We start from the raw sequence: 16814 nt of genomic DNA, 5'->3' as shown, positions 1-16814 counted from the left end.
CTTCTATGAAAGGAGGAGGACTCGTTCTCAAAATTACCTAACGGGTCATTACATCTATTTTACAAAATATAGACGAATTTTATTCAATTTTTTTCATATTTAGATATTATGCCTAAGGGTTTGAGTTATGAAAATATCATTTATTGTTATGGACCGGTGTTTCTTCTATTCAAATGACGATCGTAATGAATGTGAGGAAAAGCTTTGGCAAATTATTGAAAAAGGTATACTAGAAAAATGAGCAGGATGATAAAGTGGTGTACTTGGCTCGTTTGTTTAATAATTGGGAAATTAGGAAATGTTTTGAGTCAAATTGAGAATTTCTTACAAAGAAACTCATGCAACAACTGAATGTAACTTGTAGAAGCTTCTTCTTGTGGTAACTTGAGTAGGCGAGCAACCTCTTGAAATCCTACATGCTGTTTTACATAGGAAGAATTCTCACTTACACTCATCTCCTGGTTGTGAAGCTTTGGTTTTGATAGAGCCCATTGCATTGCCCAAATCGCCAATGGCCTCATGTAACACAGTGATCTATAGTGATCATATGTGTTCCAGCCTTCGGGAGTTTGGAAACCAAACCTGCACATACACATGAACGAAAACTTAAATTATGTCCAGTTGAAGAGGCAGCTAATCTACTAGCCAATAGAGGTGTCTGTCTATACAACTTGACTCGTTAGATTAGGACCCTTCTCCATATGAATAAGCTAAACGAGAAGCAACAGATTGAGCCGCACAAAAGCTCATGGAGCTACATGTGAAGATACTTTGTGCCATTAATAAATTGCATATATAGTGGGTAAAAGCCAGTTTGAACACATGGCAGCATAAGAGGATGAATATGTGGCACCATCAGAAAAGTTCCAGCAAAGGTGATCGAGGGTGGTTGGTTTTTTTTAAAAAAATGGACAGCAAAAAAAGGGTTAAAATGACTCTCTTTAGATTGTAACGACTTTTAATTGCTTTTCAATACTTTTATTAAGCATAAGAGGGCTTTAAATAGCTAACTTAAAATAAAAATCTGCGTAATTTAAATTTCAAAACAAATTAAAATATCTCAACAAACTAATCTAATGTAACAGAAATTTAAAATTCAAATCATCTAAACTTAAACAACTTATTAAACTGAAAATTACTACGGTAACTAAAGAAAAATTCAACACTCTTCCTTTGCTTTAGTTACTGCAATCTAAAAAACTGATCCTCCTCAATTTTTACTCTAGCAGTTGATGCTTAATTTTTCTTGGTTATTTTTGAACTTGCATATTTTTTGGATATTGATCTTTTTATCTTTCTTTCTTTCTCTTCTTTTGATAAAACATCTTTCATGACATTGTCTTGTGTAGAACTTCTTTTGAAAGTGCCTTTATTTGGACAATTATAGGATTTACAAAATGTTTTTGTAAGTATTTTTCAGTCATCACAACAACACATATGGCATAGGTTATCAAATATAATTGCATTTTGACTGCCAAATTTGATAGTTTGTCACTGAAACCATTTTAGACATTCAAAGAGAGACTGCTGCTTGACATCTTTTTTAGGTTGAAAATTAATTTAAAACAGCCTATGCTTCAAAAAAAGCATGGATTGAAAATGATAGCCCTGACGGGTAAAAATGAGTAGCCCTAATGGGTTGAAAAGATAGCCCTGCGGATTAAAAAGGTACGGTGGTTCTTTGAAAGAATTCACAAATCCCGTAAGATCAATAAAACTCTGATACCACTGTTGATTTTTTTTTAAAAGATGGGGCAGCAAAAAAGGGGTTAAAATGACTCTCTTTGGATTTAGATGCTTGCAATTGCTTTTCAATATTTTTATTAAGCATAGGAGGGCTTTAAATAACCAACTTAAAATAATAATCTGCATAATTTAAATTTCAAAACAAACTAAAATATCTCAACAAACTAATCTAATCTAACAGAAATTTAAAATTTAAATTATTTAAATTTAAACAACTTATTCAATTAAAAATTACTGCAATAATTAAAAGAAAATTCAACAAAGGTATATGTCAATATCGACGATATACTCAGAAATGTCCGACCTCGATGAGTCTCTGGGGTCATCAATTTGATTTGTAACCAAATAATGGACGAGAGCCAGTGGCCCAAAGATGAATAAGAGCTCGTGTATCGATGATGTGGGAAAAAAGATAAAAGTATGGATACACTTGCAGATATCATCGTACAAATATTTTGAACACTACATTGAGATATTCGTGGGTTGTGGGCACTACTAACAACACTTCCATGTGTACAATACCCATTGATCATAATACTTTATAGCTCGAGTGAAACTTTTTTATTGGTTAATATACTACTTTGTAACTTATAAATAGGAAGTTTCAAACAATTGTAAGACATTATGATTCCAAGGAATACAACAAAACTCTTATTTTCTTTTGCTCCTGGCTTTCCATATTATTTAATTTGCTTTTAGTTAGTACAGTAATTTTTAGCATAATAAATTTCCTAAATTTAAGATGAATTTGAATTTTAAATTTTGTTAGGTTATTGAGATTATTTAACCTTCTTTTTGAATTTTTGTTATGCAGATTTTCTGCAGATTATGATTTCAAGTTGGCTATTTAAAGCCCCTATTATGCTTAATAAAATATTGAGATACATTTTCAATTCATTTTTGCTTTCCTATCTTTTAAAATAACCAACAATGGTATCAAGAGCCTCATTGATCTTACGGGATCTGTGAGTTCTTCCAAAGAACCATTTTCAACCTATTTTAAATCCGTCAGGGCTATTTTTCAATCTATTTTAACCAGTTAAGGCTATTTTCAATCCGTGCTTTTTTCAACGCATATGCTATTTTCAACCAATTTTTAACCTAAAAAAATTGCAAGCAATGGTCTCTCAGATTTGGTTAGTAAAAATGAAATCATATCTTAGAGCCTATGATATGTGGAAAGTTGTGATGGAAGATATACCCTTACAACCTCTCCCTACAAATCCTACTCTTGGTCAGATTAAATCTCGGTCGGATGAAAAAATCAAAAAATTCAAAGTCAAAACTGTAATTCAGTTGTGGATTCGATTTTTTCTAAAATCATTGCTTGTGAGATGGCAAAAAAAGCTTGGGAAAAACTAAAAAAGAAGAAGTGTGCAAGCTTAAAAATAATCTTCAAGCACTAGCAGCAGAAGCAAAAATCAAGGAGGAGCAACTTTTTAAAATTGTATTAACTAAAGCAAAGGAGGAGTGTTAGATTTGCTTTTAGTTACTGCAATAATTTTTAGCATAATAAGTTTCTTAGATTTAGGATGAATTTGAATTTGAATTTTTGTTAGATTGTTCAGATTATTTAGCCTTCTTTTTGAATTTTTGTTATGCAGATTTTCTATAGATTATGATTTCAAGTTGGCTATTTAAAGTTCTATTATGCTTAATAGAATATTGAGAGTCAATTCATTTTTGTTGCCCCATCTTTTAAAGAACCCAAAGCATATTTTTGTCAAGTCTTTGTCTTATATCATTTATCTACAATATTGTTCTCGGGTTTGAGGCTTTAGATACTCAAACAACACTAGAATCACTCATCATCGAAGCTCTTACGCTTCATACGACTTCCATTCACTTCGTCATATTTATCCCGTTTTTACTTTACCATTATCAAGATATTCAACTACTAATAACTAATAACTAGTTAAGCTAAGACGCGTGTCATTGATCTCATATAAATTCAATTGTACTAGTTTTTTGGTAAACATATGTAGCAAACCAAGGCATCTAGTAAGGCTCCTTAAATGGTGATGCTTAATGATACATATGACCAATCTATAACTACTAACTTGATAAAATGAATGATGATGCTTGATATATGTTGCTATACAAGGATATCGGTTTTGGGACATTGAATTCCACCGCTGACTGGAAGGATGTGGAGAGTAGTTGATAATCTAACAACTAGTTACTGGTTCATATCCTCTTGCGGATCAATCTTTAGAGAAATGAGGACAGTAATTAATAGGACCAGCCATAATTACAAAGAATAAATACAACAAACCTTTTCAATCTCTTCTCTATTCATGATAGCAGGGCAGTTATAAGGGTATTTTAGAAAGAAAAAATGTCAGGAGGATCATGATTTGGCAACACCAAAAAGTTAAAATTCCTCTCCCTTAACGACCATGATATATAACATAATAGGCAAACAAAGCTCTTGCTAATGTCTTGCCAAAACAAACCATCAATGACATAATTAAATGGCCACAATCTTTAGCATCCAGATTATCACATATAGAGGCCAAGCCTGGAATAATTTTCCCTGATTGATTAGGTGACTTCTTCGTTGATACATTTGTTCTTTATGTTAGTAGTTTTGTAATTGCATTGCTAAATAGATTTGTTGTTGATTTTGTTAAGAAAATAGCTCTCAGAAAGCCTCATCTTATCTGGACCACAAGCCTCATCAGTATTTCTAGTTGAATGAGAACCTCTCCAGCCTCAAAAATGATAACCTCTAAGGAAAAGAGAGGAATTTCCGGGAAATAAAAGGGTAAAAAGAAGAAGAAGGAGAAAAGAAAAACTTACCCAAGACCTTTATCTGACCAAGCTGTCAAGTGTATTCCACTGGCAGTTTGGAATGCTATGTCCACCAAGCCCTCTTGTATCATATTAGCAGCAAGAGAATACGTAACTCCTGTCCATATTTCTCTTGACTGCAGAGCTGACATATCAGCTTTTCCACTCGGTAGCATCCCATTTACAGCCCCACACATCCCTTCCTTGTGCTTTAACACATTGAAATCATAGATTTTCTTGAGAGCAGTTCGTATCTTCTCTTCATCAGCAATAGGTGAAAGACCACTCGCTCTAGCATACCTACGAAATAGAAACCAAATGAGTATAAGAAGAAGTAATGAGCAACAGATTCAATGGAAAAGAACATGAAAAGCACTACATATTTGTAGGTGGCAAATTTCAAGTTCCTTTCTCTAAATTCTGAAACAGTTCTTCAGTTTAGAGCCTCTAGTTCCTCTTTCCCAGAAAGATGAAGAAATAACTCACCATTGACCAGCCAACTGATCAGCATGAATTGAAGAACTTGATCTTCGACCACTATTGTCATAATTAAAGTAAGAACCATTCCATAATTTGTCATATACAGACTTTGCATTCTGAAACTTAGCCCAAAGGTAATCAGCAGCTGCAGCATCGCCGACCTCACGAGCCATTGCCGAGGCAGCTTGCACAGCTGCTACCCAAAGCCCACCACAATATGTGCTCACACCACTAACAGTCCATGCATCGTACGTTTGATCAGGGAACCCTTCATTTTCGATCATTCCGTCACCATCCTTATCAAACTGATCCATATATGCTATAGCTATGTATACCGATGGCCAAACAGCTTTTCCAAAATTTTTATCTCCGGTAGCAACAAAATCCCTATAAACCTGAAGGACAAATTTCGAATTTAAATCCTTCCATCTGTCTGTGTTGAAGAAATTATATGCATTAACTTCAAACCATGGATCATTAAGTCCAATATCATGAGGGACAGCTCCAAGAACCTTTCTGGAGACCCATGTTCCATCACTCATAATTTTCATTTTAGATGGATCATGCATCATTACCGCCATTGCACAGTCTCTTTGGATGCTCAGCTCAAGTTTCGGGAAGAGCATTAATAGCGCATATGATGCATAAAAATGGACATCATAGGTATTAAACATGTGATATTCAATCCCTTCAAGATAAAGAAACAGGCCAATGTTCTCTTCTCCTTCTTGAAGTAGATATGTACCAAAAGCAGAGTTTGAAGTCACTGGAGCCTGAAGTTGGTTAACAGTAGATTTCATCCTAGAAAGTAATCCCATATAGATATCATTTTTTTCGTCCAACTTTAACATTTTCTCAGAGTCTGATTTTGTCTTGTCAAGGGAAAACTCTCTCTCCCAGATGGTTCCAAAGTTTTGAATTGGTAATGACCCATCTGTGACATTAAAACATGCCTTAATCAGACACAATAACACACAATGCCAACAGATTTTCCTTTCTCATTACCTGTCCAAACTGTGCCCCCAGCATTAAGATAGTAGAGCTCATTGAAAAGAGTGATGCGGTACCTGAGGCAAATGATTGGTACTTCAGAAAATTATTTAGAAACTGCAATGACCTGTATATATCCTAAGGAAAAAGCTTGTTAAATCTATATATCACCATTCTGGCAGACTTGTGTCTTCAAGTATTGGTTTCTGCCACTTGTCAATTTCACGCTCCCAATTGTTATGTTCTAATTTAAAGACAGACGATCAATAAAATTAGGATGCTTATATAACATATGCTATTTGGTTATCACATCCATGCATTCACAGAAAGCCAGTTTGTCGATAACAAAACCATCGCAGATCACAAGTCATTCAGTGTCATGTCTGTCTAATTGAGTTTTGTTGTTTTATGATCACTTTAATGAGTAAATTTGTTGAGTAAGTTCTCCCAGATGTTAAAGAATGCCAAAGCATAAATACTACACCAATACTGGAAAGGCCAGAGTATATGCATTACTATTTCATAATTGATATAATTACCTAGGAGCGCGTCATGGGCAACACTTGGTGAACCATCACCTTGAACACCATAGAATTTTGTATATCGTCTGAGACAATATTAAATGTCCAAGAGGTTTAGAAATGAACAATTTAAATGTAATATTCTAGAAACAAGAGCTGTTTTATGACCTGTGGTAAATCTTGCCTCCAGGAAATCTTATTTCTGGACAGTCCCAGGCAAGTGAAAAGGTTACTGTCCGGACAGCACCAGATGGAACTTTAACAGATGCTGCCAAGGCAGCTCCAATAGATGATCCTTTTCCTGAAGTTACCAAGGTCTGAGCATCCTTAAGATGATCAAAGGAACCGTGCTGCAAAAACAAACAATTGAAAAGAAATTAGGAGTACAGAATAAGACATAGTGTTAATACTCATATTCATTATAATCATTTAGAATTAGCAAAAAGGTCTTGAAAGGACCTAATAAGTTATAATTTGAAAATAAGTAATATGTGACGCTGTTGCTTATATGCAAGAACCAGGAAAAACTGACCTCCTCAATTTCCCTCCACATGTCCCTTGCTGTCATAATCTCAGACTCTCCAGAAATCGAAAAGCATGGACATTCTGAGACATGGACATCAGGAGTTTCTTGAGCTGCAATGGAAAAGGTTACTGGAGGGAGTCCATCTGAAGTGCTGTATGGAAAATACAGTTGTATTAGAAAAGCAGAACTATCAAGCCATGGGGGAAAATGAATGTAGCTATAGACTAGAGGGCGTTTTACACAAAACATACTTGTGATGGAGGAGGATGCTATGCACACTATCTTCCATCCTACAGAGAGCCAATGCATATTGGTCAAATGAATCATCCAATAGAATTAGCAACAAAACCAAACTGATTCCACCAGACGCTCAATGTTAATTAAAGATGAAGTAGGAAATGTTCTTACAATATATTTTTATTAACATGTCCACCAGAGAACTCTGAGATACCACCCACTGAATTCTGAAGATGAGATAGTAAACATGCTGAAATAAGTTTCACAGAAAATTCATGACATTCATTCGAAACAATAAGGAATGCTTCTACTAGAAAGAAAGAAATTTCGACATACAGCCCATGTGAAAAGTAATGTTACATCAGCATCAGTCTTCCCTGAGTTAGAAAGCTGCATAATTTTCATGAGTAAGATTTAACATATAAGAAAGTTAAGACAAGTCAAGATATTAGTAAAATGTCTTCTACACGCTTAAAACTATTGTACCGTAAATGTGAATACAGTGACTGGAAAGCTGCTGTCCTTGTAGTTATGCGGAATAAATGGTGAAAGCTGACGACAAACAATGCTGAGTTCAGGATCTGGAAGACCTGCTTGATGAATGATTTAACTTATCATTTATTAGTTTTGAATTAGATAAGAGTTTTAGACTTTTGACGTTTAATTTATCTGCACATGATACCATCATAGACAGTCCACGCTCTTGGGTACAAAGCATGATATGTGCAGTTCTCCCCATCTAGCTTCCATTTCCATGATTTGTCCGTTCTGTATCACTAGCTAATTCAGTATCATTTAACAATGTTTCTAGAGCACTAGAATCCAACTGGAGCCTTTGTGTCTCAATTGAGGCCTCATACCAATTAAGCTGGTCACTTACTTGAGCTCTTCGGGACCTCTGGAGCACAGCACCGTTGAAAACTTTTCTCGATTAGGGCGAGCAATGAATATCTGTTAAAGGAAAAATACAAAATTATTAATTGACTTCCCACAAAAATGACCTTTTCCTCGTTACAGGAATTTGTCTTTTCTTCTTCAGATCTTAACTATATTTTGCATGAATGAGTCAGATGTTAAGAAAGCATAAACCACTTTGGAGTTTCTCTACCTTAATAAGCTTTTAAAATAACTGAATATGCATTTATAACATTGCAGAAATGTAAGAAACTGAGAATAAAAAGCTAATATTAAATGAATTACTTACTGAAAACTGGTTTGCTAGAATAGGTGTGTCTTCACATTTTCTTGGGAATAATTGAAAGCGTTGAAATTCACCTCTCAAACTTCTTCCAATACTTCCTGCACTGCAGATTGATGATTCTATTACCAAGGTCATAAACTATGCAGTAACAATGAAGCGTAAAGTTCAATGAAATTATATACCAATTCAACTATCCATCAATGGAAACAAAGTCGCATTTGCTTTTCCAATTCTATATTTAGATAATAAATCGGAAGTACTGCTATTTGCAATTTTTGTAGGCTGTTAGTGGCCAAGAACCTTGATACATGATGAAGTTATTTCCTATGAAACTGAAACTCCGTCGACTGACCTTAATTAGAATGAGTGTTACAGTTTATCATTTAGCAAACTGTATTTCACAGTTCATTACTTTTCAATTTGATGATTTCTTCTCTTAAGCTAAAAAACCATTTTCGTCTACTCCCATACTTCACAACAGACTGATACAAACTATAGAAAAACTCACCCAATACCACCTAATGGAACACCGTGATAACATGAGAGAAGACGCTGGTTGTATGGATCCATGATTGAGGGCTGAAAAAGTAAATTGGAGGACAATGATGGAAAAAAGGGCAGAAGATAAGTACACCATTCATATGGTCTGCCAAGTTATGAAACATTAGAATATGGGAAACATGTCACACATTACCGTTCCTTTTGCAGCTTCTTCATTTATATGCCTCCACAACCTTAGACCAAGTGGAAGCTATCCACAAAAATAAAATGATAATTATATTACTTCAGAAGAAATATTAAGAAAAAGATTGTCTTATGCAAGAAAATTATGGACAACTTTTCTCTTTCACCTACCTAGTGTAGCACAAATATATGCAAATGAAGACTGAGTAAGAATATAATGTTTCAAAATTTCTAATGCAGCTGACGTAACCAATACTAAAATCACAATAAGAACAAACTATGGGCAAAATGGAAATGTTTTTCTGAGTGAATACTCACAGGAAGAACGAGATGAGAAAAAAGAAAACTTACCATGTGAAAAATTTCTCTAATGCTAGGAGCAAAATGTGTAGGGGTACTTGCTGAGCAATTTAACTTCCGCTTCCATGTGAGTAAAGGAGGTTTTCCCGGATCAACCTATATGCAAAAGGATGGGACAGTTATATAACAACAGTTGCAGGAGTTCGTGCTTCCTTTTAAGAAAAGGCAAAAAAGAAAAAAAGTTGTCAAATGTCAACACTGGTGAATCAGAAGTCAATAGAAGGAGAAGAGGGAGAGATTTAGATAAGAGTGTTCATCAAATTGTCTTATTCAATGTACGGTTTACAATGTTGAATGTGTTCTATATATAGGTCGCTTAAGAAGCTAACTACCTGACTAATTCTAACAGCTCATTTAGCTGGTAGTTATAACTAACAAGTATTAAACTGTACTTAACCACTTGGCTCAACACAAACACTTGACATGATGCAGTAGCATAAGTTTTCAAAGAAATCAAGAACCATAAGAAAGAACTAAAGACACTACTCATCTTTTCTTCTCTTTTTGTTTTAATTATTAATAAAAAAATTGTCTTTGTTTCTTCGGGTTTTGAGAGGTGGAAGGAAGACACTACTAGTAGTACAACAATTTCTATGTTAGCCAAGTTTGATGATTAGGGGATACAGAAAGAAATCTTAATTATTTGATCAAACTTGTGGCAATTGGTTCTATAATTTTAGTAAACATCTCACCTTGTGCAACAATGAATCAGAAAAAGGCCTTCGTTCTTCCTCCTCGACTCCATTTTCAAACATCTTGTCTAAGAAGGGAAAAAAAAAGAGTCAATGAAACTTGTAGTATCAATCAACTTGCTTTTTATTTCTTACCTACAAGATGCTAAAACACAAAAATGATTCAAAGAGATAAAAAAAGAAAAAGAGACTTCAATTATCTTGTCAAGACATGCGAATACACCTTCGTTATGAACCTATTTTTTCCAAGAAGGTTTGGTATTAGCAGTGGCAAAAATTGGTTAAGAGATACAATAGTAGTTTGATTAGAAAACTTAAATGAGCAATACTTTTTCTTCCAAATTAAAGAGCCCCATAAAAGTATTACTACTCTTCCATGAATATGAAAGCACTCAGCTAGATTAAGGAAGTAATAAGAGGAAAAAATATAATACGAGCTTCAACTTTACCACACCAATACAACTAGAAAGCAGCAAACAACTGTAGGTAATAGTGGAACATGGGGGTGGCAAATGGTTACAGTGGATCCTATTTGGATGGATTCAATATGGAGCGTCAAAATGCATTGAATATCCATATTTTGATTTGATCAAATATAGTTCTAATCAACCTTAGTCTCTTAAAGTTAAAAAAATATTAAATTAAAGAAAAATTAATAATGTTCTAACTGTTTCAATTTCCAACTCACCCCTAAATTATTATTTTTTATACAATTAATTTTTCAAATAAAAAAAATTATTTTTCCTTCTATCCCCGTAACCTCACCCCCTACCCACCCATCCACCAATCAAATTTTTCGTCCACCCCTATCAATATTGTTATACCCCGTACTTTTGTATCTTGAAACGTCTCTTAAGCTTTTTAAGTTTCTTGAAAGGTTCTTAAATTTTTGGAAGGATTCTTAAGTTTCTTAAAGCTTCTTAAAATTTACCATGTGAGCCGAATAATCTATAACGCTATCAAACAACTCTAAGGAAGGGAGAATGTGACGCCCCATAGTAGGGAAGATTGGAAATACGGTTATAAGAATCCGGAAGGATTTGAAGGCCAAGTAATGAGTTGTGGACTCGACTTACTTACGTAAGCTACCAACTTGGAAATCTTACATACTTAAGCTACTTGAGTACATACCAAGCTTACGTAGCAAAGATTACATAGGTTCATCTATGTCATCCGTTAAAAAATTGACTCATCTATGTCATTTCAGTTAACAAATAACGGCATGAATAAAAAAAAATTCAAACAAAAATAGCATAAATAAATCAAACTTTTAACGAATAACATAAATAAATCTTTTTTAAAGTTTAATTGCATATTTAAATTGTTTCTCTAAATTAAATTAGATTAATGTTATAAAACATAACAATTGAAAGGTAGGTAAAGGGTCATTTTCGATAGCGGACCCTTTACTAGACAACTTGTCCAAATTGCCCACGAGGAGATTATATAGTATACTATCTATATCACATCATACCATATACTTATTCTAAAAATAGAAAGTCCCAACATTAAACAAAAGAATAAATAATTAAAGTAACAAAGAGTAAACAATTAAAAATTAATACATAATTAAGAACATACTAACAAATAAGAAAAGAGTAACTAAACAAAGAAAAAAAGGCACTGCCCATAAACGGCAGTACGAAAATGAAAAGGAAAAAATATATTTTGAAAATCGAAATTAACAAACAAATAAGTGCTTTGAAGTAACATGTTGACCAAAAAAAAAAAAAACTTAAAAATAAATATCTCAATTGAAGGTCTTGATTTGAATAATATTTTTTACACTATCATCAGTGCCTCCTGTATGATAACTCAATACTCTTTTATATAAAGCAATATTAAACATTCAATTAAATTTTCTTAAATCAGTCTTAAATAGAGAACCAATAATCAATATATATAATATACATTGTAATTGCTCCCACATATAACACCACATGAAACTTTCAATATTAATGACGTACACACGAAAAATAAACTTTAATGCTATATAGAGAAGTCTAGAAGTAGGCATATCTTGATCGACATGATTATTTCTAGTCGAAGGTATTTATGTAATTTTATATTATTTTTTGTTTTCATTTATTTATCATTTTTTAATCTCTTGGATATTTAGAAATTACATAAAAAATTATATAAATCATGATAATTAATAATTTAAAATATTTAAATTTTAAGAAACATAAAAAATTAGATTATGAAACGTCAATATCCTTAAAATAATGAAAAAAGTGCTTCCAAGCCGCAACCCTAATACCCCGATCCAAATTTTTTGGAATTCAAGATGACCGGTGGATAGCCTCCGTTGGAGGTTTTTCCGCCAGTGCATGCTCCACCAATCAATCATGTGAGTGGTGTGATATCATATGTAACTACTTTGCAATCAAATATGAGTTTATGTTCTCTAGTACCAATTAAGCCTTTGTCTCTCTTGCATGGAGAGCATAGGGTTATATGAGAGGAAGAAGAAGTTTCTCAAATGATAGTGAATGAGGATTTAGAATATGCAGTGATGGGTAAGTTCTATTATGGATGGGCAAATACACAAAAGTTGAGGAGAATTATTCCAAAACAATGTGAGCTTAAAGGTGATGTTAACATTGTCTACTTTGTAATCGATATGTTCTCATAAGGGCCACAAAGATGAAGGATTATGTGAACCTATTATCAAAACCTATCTTCTATATAGCTCATCGAAATTGGTATTATTCGATGAGGACGTTTAAATGGGAACCTTTCTTTGATCCATCGAAAGAGACCTCAATTGCAATTGCATGAATCTCATTGCCAGCCTTATCTCCCAATTTCTTTGGCAAAGAAACTATTTTTTTGATTGTTGCAGCAGTAGAAAAGCCTCTACAAGTTGATACAACGATCAACAATCAAACAAGGCCAAGTTGTGCTAGAGTCAAAGTAGAAATGGATTTACTGGGTGATTTTTCAAAGAGGGTAAATTTTAAAATCAAGAAGAAGTCTGGTGAAATAATTACTAAATGGATCACCATTCGGTGTGACTATCTGCACAAATATTGTAAAAACTGTAAGTTATAGGGACATAATGAAAAGGAATGTTTTATATTACACCTTACCCAAAGGAGGAAGGTGAAGAAGCGACTGACCAGAACAATAATGATGATCAGAAAAAAAGAAGGGACCCAAGTGAATTATAAGAGGGTGACATATTACAATATAAAAAATAAGAAGATATGACACTAAGATCAAAAAAATAAGGAATAGAAATAGGAGAGGTCAACAACAGAAAGGTGGTATGCAGAGGTGGAACCAAAAGGAGAAAGTTAAGAAAGAAGATAATATTTGCATAGGCAACAAATTTGATGCACTGACAGAAAGGGAAGGAGGAGTAGATCTAAGTAATCAATAAGATAGAAAAGGGACAACTTCAACACCAAAGACGGGTAGGCAAATAAAAAAGAATGGGCCAAAATCTACAAAAAGAGTGGCTGGAGGACATATTTGGGCCACAGAGTGAGGAAGGAAATATATCCAATCAAGATGACACGAAAATAACTGGGAATAAAGAAAGAGAATCTGGAAAAAGGATGATAAAATAGAGGAAGTAAAAGATAAGGTGGACAATCAGGGCAACGATACACAGGACAATGAATGGGGAGATGTAAACAACAAAGATGATATTAATTCAGAGGAGAACAAAGCTGAAGGGAAATTGCTAGACCCACCAAGTAATAATATGAAGGGAGAAGGATCGTCAACGACTAAGCAAGAGGTGAATATCAATGAAGATAATGAATAGGAATCAATAAGGCAAGTCCATGTGAATGAACTGGATGGATTGAATGAAAGAAGGGAAGAAGAGGAAGAAGGGGGCATCATGCAAAATATCATTGAAGTTGCAAAAGATGGGGACCTATCACCAAGGCATGTGAAGAAATTGAGAATGGGAAGAAAAACCACTAATCCTGTAGGCAAGAGTAGAACAACAAGAAGCAGCTCTGCAAAACAACCACTGTCTAAATGATGATGAAAAAAAACTATTTTGGAATATTAGATCAGTCAATACTCAAAAAAAATTTGAACGATTGATTGATTTAAAAAAGAAAAATAAATTATCTTATATTGCCCTCTTGGAACCTTTCAAGGGGCAACACAAATTAAAGACGTATAGAAAAAAGCTTGGAATAGATAATGTTGTGGTTAACTTTTCCTCAAAGATATGAATTTTCTGAAATAACAATTGGGATGGTAATGTAATCAGAGACAGTCATCAGCAGATCACGTTTCAATTTAAACATCAATTATCACCAAGGGAGATTCTCATCACTACAGTATATACGAGGTGCAACGAGCTCAATAAATTAGAACTTTGGGAGAAGCTGGAGGATATTACCAATAACACTGTTGTTCCTTGGATTGTAGGAGGAGATTTTAATGTCATACTAGATCCTTCTGAGAAATTAGGAGGTCTTCCAGTTATGAACTTCGAAATAATGATTTTTTCCCAATGTATAAATGCTTGTACTTTACATGAAGTAAAATTCACTGGTAGTAGTTTTATACGGTGGAATGGAAGGATAGAAGAGGAATGTATTTTCAAGAGATTGGATAGGGTCTTAGGTAATATGGAGTTCATGCAACAATTTCCAGTCTCAGATCAGACAATGCCCTTTTGCTAATGTTATGTAATGCAGATAATGAAATAATCCAGCCTTTCAGATTTCCGAACATCTGAATAAAGCATGCTAAACTCTATTAGGTCGTGAAAGAGTCCTGGAAAACTGATGTTCAAGTGAGTCCTTTTTATAGAGTAAAGTAAAAAATGTCTTTACTTACAAAAGTTCTAACTGGATAAAGCAAGACTACGTATGGTAACATCTTTCAGAAAGTGTCAACTCTTGAGGATGTGATAAAGGTGAAGGAAGTACAATTATAATTACACTGTACGGAGGCTAATAAAAAAGAATTGATGGTGGTTGAGGAGGAATTGTAAAAATTTTATCTAGTAGAGGAGAAATTCTAGAAACAAAAATAAGGGATGAAATGGTTTAATGACGGTGATAGAAATATGAAATTCCTTCAATCATATGTGAAGGGTAGAAGAAAGATATTACAAATAAATGAGATTGAAGATAATCAAGGGGTAAAGCTTAAGGAAGAGAAATGTATTAGGGAAGAGGCAATGAAGGTTTTTGAAGATCAATTTTCTAGAGGAACAGTGTGGGATGAGGAGGAAATGGTAGATTGTGTTTCAAATATTATTACAGAGGGACAGAGAGAGGATATGATAAAATACTCACTGAAGAAGAGGTTAAACAGGCAATATTTTCTCTCAATAGTGAAAGTGCAAGTGTTCTTGATGGATTCTCGAACAAATTATTTCAATCATATTGGGAGATCATTGAGGAGGATATCACTAATGTGGTTATTGCTTTTTTCTGTGGATGGGAATTATCGAGGTATGTAACTCATACAAATCTTGTTCTTATTTCAAAGAAGGAAAAAGTTACTAAGTTCATGGACCTAAGGACGATCAGCTTAAGCATTTTTATTAATAAAGTAATTTCGAAGATCATCCATGGTAGAATAGTGGAGGTGCTTCCAAGTATACTATTGAAGAATCAGACAGACTTTATGAAAGGGAGAAGCATTGCAGAATATGTACTACTAGCTCAGGAGATTATTAAAAATATAAATAAGAGAAAAATCATTATAATGTAGTGGTGAAGTTGGACATGGCCAAGACGTATGATAGAGTATCATGATTTTATTTGATAAAAGTAATGAGGAGATTTATTTTTTTAGAGAGAATTATGGATATGCTATGAAGATTAATTCCTAGTAACTGGTACTCTGTCTTTGTGAATGGAAAATCTTATGGCTTCTTCGCATTATCCAGAGGTTTAAAACAAGGGACCCTTTGTCACCGACTCTATTTATAATTGCTACGGAGGTGCTATCGAGAAGATTGAATAGGTTGAATGAGGACCCTAAATTTATTGGATATGGTATGCCAAAATAAAGTGAAAAAATCAATCATCTTTCATATGCTAATGACACCATATTTTTTGCTCGGGACATAGAGTATCGATTAGAAAAATGATGTCAATTCTATGTAAATATGAGAAAATATCAGGGCAGCTCATTAACTTGAGCAAAAGCTTCCAATATCTCCCTGAAAAAGTTTCAGTGGTGGTGAGGAATAAAATTAAAAGAATAATAGAAATTGCCACTAAATCCTTTCCATTCACTTATCTAAGGTGTCCTATTTTTTATGGGAGAAAGAAAAAGTGTCACTTTGAGGATTTGATTGACAAGGTCAGTAAAAAAGTTATGACTTGGCATAGTAAGCTACTGGCTTATGAGGGAAGATATGTTCTGGTGAATAATGTGTTGCAATCCTTATCAATATACCTCATGTCCGCTATGAACCCATCGAAAGGTGTGATAAGATCAAATGCACAAAATAATGGCTAAATTTTTTGGAGTAAATTTTATGGAATCAAAGGAAAACACTGGGTGGCCTTGGAGGATTTGTGTAGACCAAATTAAAGGAAGAGAATGGTCTGAATTTCAGATCATTCCATACATTGGCAGATTCCCTATTT

General features: G+C 33.8%; 1 protein-coding gene across 4 annotated transcripts; it reads right to left on the bottom strand.

The window, feature by feature from the left end:
- Positions 1–250: 250 nt before the first annotated feature.
- LOC129902633 (uncharacterized) lies at positions 251–10789 on the bottom strand. Of its 4 annotated transcripts, none has more exons than XM_055977971.1 (20): positions 10680–10789; positions 10231–10298; positions 9530–9634; positions 9189–9245; positions 9003–9073; positions 8498–8597; positions 8174–8244; positions 7976–8061; positions 7780–7883; positions 7630–7683; positions 7465–7520; positions 7308–7346; positions 7063–7207; positions 6699–6880; positions 6549–6616; positions 6181–6253; positions 6025–6086; positions 5026–5953; positions 4549–4839; positions 251–582 (listed from the first exon to the last, which is right to left on the bottom strand). In XM_055977971.1, the coding sequence occupies exons 2-20, from the start codon at positions 10291–10293 to the stop codon at positions 309–311; spliced, it is 2829 nt and encodes a 942-aa protein (XP_055833946.1). In that variant the 5' UTR covers positions 10294–10298; positions 10680–10789; the 3' UTR covers positions 251–308. The 4 variants fall into 4 exon arrangements, with proteins under 4 accessions (XP_055833946.1, XP_055833945.1, XP_055833944.1 ...); XM_055977970.1 differs by lacking the exon at positions 10680–10789 and adding an exon at positions 10560–10649; XM_055977969.1 differs by lacking the exon at positions 10680–10789 and adding an exon at positions 10454–10553.
- Between the last annotated feature and the right edge of the window lie 6025 nt (positions 10790–16814).

This window comes from Solanum dulcamara, chromosome 9 (assembly GCF_947179165.1).
Source record: "Solanum dulcamara chromosome 9, daSolDulc1.2, whole genome shotgun sequence".
Classification (NCBI taxonomy): domain Eukaryota; kingdom Viridiplantae; phylum Streptophyta; class Magnoliopsida; order Solanales; family Solanaceae; genus Solanum; species Solanum dulcamara.
This window is presented reverse-complemented; position numbering and strand designations above follow the sequence as displayed.

Coding starts and splice junctions, on each gene's coding strand:
- LOC129902633 (XM_055977971.1), bottom strand. CDS start 10,293: ATGTTTGAAAATGGAGTCGAGGAGGAAGAACGAAGGCCTTTTTCTGAT. Junction 5,954..6,024: donor TGGGGGCACAGTTTGGACAG/GTAATGAGAAAG, acceptor TTAATGTCACAG/ATGGGTCATTACCAATTCAA. Junction 4,840..5,025: donor GATCAGTTGGCTGGTCAATG/GTGAGTTATTTC, acceptor TCTATTTCGTAG/GTATGCTAGAGCGAGTGGTC.